Source organism: Mandrillus leucophaeus, unplaced genomic scaffold (assembly GCF_000951045.1).
Source record: "Mandrillus leucophaeus isolate KB7577 unplaced genomic scaffold, Mleu.le_1.0 Scaffold89, whole genome shotgun sequence".
In the NCBI taxonomy this organism is placed as follows: Eukaryota; Metazoa; Chordata; class Mammalia; order Primates; family Cercopithecidae; genus Mandrillus; species Mandrillus leucophaeus.
Window position 1 is genome coordinate 4,061,619 of NW_012109696.1, and position 3,120 is coordinate 4,064,738.

The 3,120-nt window shown below is 61.2% G+C and overlaps 1 protein-coding gene across 1 annotated transcript in view; it reads right to left on the reverse strand.

Moving 5' to 3' along the window:
• Positions 1 to 2,174, reverse strand: part of IRX1 (iroquois homeobox 1) — a 19,137-nt gene extending 16,963 nt beyond the window's left edge. The window contains exons 1-3 of the mRNA XM_011969412.1: positions 2,051 to 2,174; positions 269 to 1,142; positions 52 to 167 (exon numbers count right to left, since the gene is read on the reverse strand). Of these exons, the coding sequence (XP_011824802.1) occupies positions 52 to 167; positions 269 to 1,142; positions 2,051 to 2,174 (1,114 nt within the window). The remainder of the gene's footprint in view (positions 1 to 51; positions 168 to 268; positions 1,143 to 2,050) is intronic.
• Positions 2,175 to 3,120: the final 946 nt, after the last annotated feature.

The window sequence follows — 3,120 nt, forward strand, 5'->3', positions numbered from 1 at the left end:
CTCCCGGAAGCCGTCTGTGGGACCAGCCTTTGGCGCCGGGGATCAGGCTACACAGACTCGCCGCGGGATGCAAACGGATGGCTCGGGCCTGGGCTAGATGTGTATCGGGGTGTGGGCCCGGAGGCCGCGGGCTCCTTCCCGACCAGCCCCCGCGGCTGTCTGACAACCTGTCGACACGGGTTTACAGCTGTCTGACACCGGGTTTGCAGTTTCGCGGTCGAGGTGTGTCCCCTTTTTAACAAAAACAATTCGGCGTCTGCTTTTCTACCGTCTGGGCATCGGGGAAGGGGCCGGCGGCCTGGGCGCGGGTGACAGCGGGCAGGGAGCGGCCTCTCCCCCGAGTCCCGCGCGTCCGGTGCCTCCAGGGAACATCTTTGGCAGAAGTGCACCCGGACACTCTCCGCGAGCCGCTGAACCGGCGTGGCGTGACACCCCCGACTCCGGATGCGGGTTCCCTTGGGCCCCTACTAGGTAGTAACCGATCGTCTGCCAATGACCGGCCTCGCCGCCCTCGGGGAAGTGGGGAGCGGCCGAGCTCTGAGGGCTCTCAATTGTGCAAACTTTGAGCAAGGGCAAACCCCGCGGAGAAGTCGCTAGCTCAGGGGAAGCAGGCGCAGTCGGCGCGGGTTCTCGGAGGGAGGGGTGGGGGAGATGCGAGGGGAGGGGCTTTTTCTTCACCCAGAAACCCCCCTGGCAGCCGGAAGGAAGCATCCCCCGCGCCCCAGCGAAGGGGGAAGGCGGCGTGGCCTGGATGCCGTGTTTGTGGTGTGCAGAGGCAGACGGGAAACGTGTGGAACGCACGAACCCGAGTCGGCGCCGCCGCCAGACCGGGAACTGAGCGGCCTCTTGGGTCCAACCCCGCGTCCCTCTTCTCCCGGCGTCTCCCCTCTCCATCCTCAGCCTCGCGGGGCGACAGGACGCGGCCAGGCGCGGCGCACTTGAGAGGGGCTCCGTGTCGCCGCGGGCCTGGCGGTGCCACCGCTCCAGGGAGAAGATGCCAAGTGCACCGGCCTCCTCGCCTCCCTGAGCCTGGGACGGCCCTGGCTGGCCACTTCTGCGCCTCCTGGCTGGAGAGGTCCGGACGGTGCCGTGGGGAACCGGGTACCAGCCCCGGCTCCCGGGGCCACTTTGCGAACCACCTCCTACTCAGAGCCGGGGCCGGGAGTTCACCCCGCTGCCGCTCTCCAGCACACGGGACCCCGCGGGAATTTCAGCAGCGCACTCTGGCGTCTTCCCCGCTTTAGGCCGGGTTGGGGCTATGGGATGAAGGCGGCCATCGGGCCAGAGTCGGCATGCTGTTCTGCTGTTGGGCTGAGCCACCCGTATCCTGGACACCGGCCTGGCGGTCCCTTGACCCCCTGCCTCGCTTCCCTTTCTTCACCGAGCCTGGAGGCCCAGGGACTTCAGCAGCATCAGGAGGCCTCCAGTTTTCTGGGCCTGAGGACAGACAGTGAGACATCGCCTATAATTAGCAACAATAATGCCCATGATAGTAGTAATTACTAATAACCAGCTCTGACATCGGGCTTGATTTCCCTGCTCTGAGTCAGATTGTTTCCTAGTCATGCTGATTCCCCCGCTCAATTCGCCCCTGCAAACTCCGGAATCCGCCTACAACCTCTATGGTTCCTTTCCTGCTTTTACAGATTCCAGGCGGGGTTTGTGGGGACGCGGAGGGTCGGTGCGGAGTGGATTCTTGGTGACACAACTCCGGGAAGCCCCTAACTGCAGCTTTTTCCTGTTCCCTAGCCCACCTCCAGACACCTTCTAACCCTAAGACAGATTTCTGATTTTCAACCTCCTCTCCTCTATACCCAAAACAAATCCATCCATTGCATGTGACTCACTGTGTGAGAAGTGGGCCAGCCCCACCCACCCCGTCCTGTTCAGCAAACTTGTGTCGCATTTCAGGGTGACAGGGGAGATACACCCTCTTGTGTGACCTGGAAAATGAGGTGCGATGTAAGTCCAGAGACACTTCTCAGCCCTGGGATTCATCTACAGCTTGTCTGCCTCCTTCCAACACACAAAGCACCACCGCCTACCCCACCCGCAAGCCTCAGGTCTCTGTGCAGCTGGCAGAGCTTTGTGGGGAGGCGGGAATAGGGGAGTGGAGGCTTCATGCTGACTCTCAACCAGCCCACTCCTCTGTGCGCTGGCTGCATCACCTCCATGGGCGATCACAAAATGACCGCAGGTTCCTGAAAACACCAGGGAGCTGGGTGGGGAGGCCGCTGCTGGGCCCCACCTGGAGGCTCCCCTGCCCTGTTAATCCTGCCTGAGGACTGCACAGTTCCTGGGGAAGTGGCACTAGCAAAGCTGGGTAACTTGCTCCCCCCGAGCCCTGCAAAGGTGCAGAAGGGGAGATTGTGGTCCATTCTCTGCCCAAGGCCAGGGCCTGTGGCTGCACTCCAGGCCCCTGGGCCTAAAACCAATTCTAGGAAGTCCTTTCTAGGAAGTTCTAGCAAAGCCTGGCAGGCCCAAACTCACCTCCTCCCTTCTTTCTCCTTGGCCCTTGGCCCAAAAACTTTCACCTAGGATACTAGGAGGCAGGGTAGACTGAGAGAAAGAGAGAGAGAGAATTGCCACCAAAGCCTCCCATCAGAGAGGGGGAGAGGCGGAGAAGGAGCTAGAATCTCCTGGCTCAGCCTCTCCTGGGAGAGTTTCTTCCCACTCGTTCTGCCACTCTTTTTCAGAAGCAAATGTTTCAGTGGGGCTCAGGGCTCCAGGGCCTCAGATGCTGGAGCAGGCAGAAGGGCTGGGCGTCTGGAACCCATGGGCCTGATTTGAACGCCCTTTTAAAAATGGCCTGAGAAAGTCTGAACTTTCCCTCAAAGAGACTGCCCCTGCCCCCACCCGGACGCAGCATCACTGGCATCTAGGACCATCCCTCTGGTGGCCATAGGTGTGCCAGGTGAAGGGGATGGACGTTGGAATGGGAGGTTGTGTGGCTCCCTCTGCTAGGTCTTGGAAACCGACACCCCGACTGTGAGGCACTAGATCTCTGAACTAGGAGAGAACCACTTTGTTGGCCCCTCAGCCACTTTTCCTGCCTCCAAAGGGGGTGGCTGAGGCAGGCCCTGCCGCTGCTCCAGAGGTTGCTCCTGGCTAAGCTGGCTG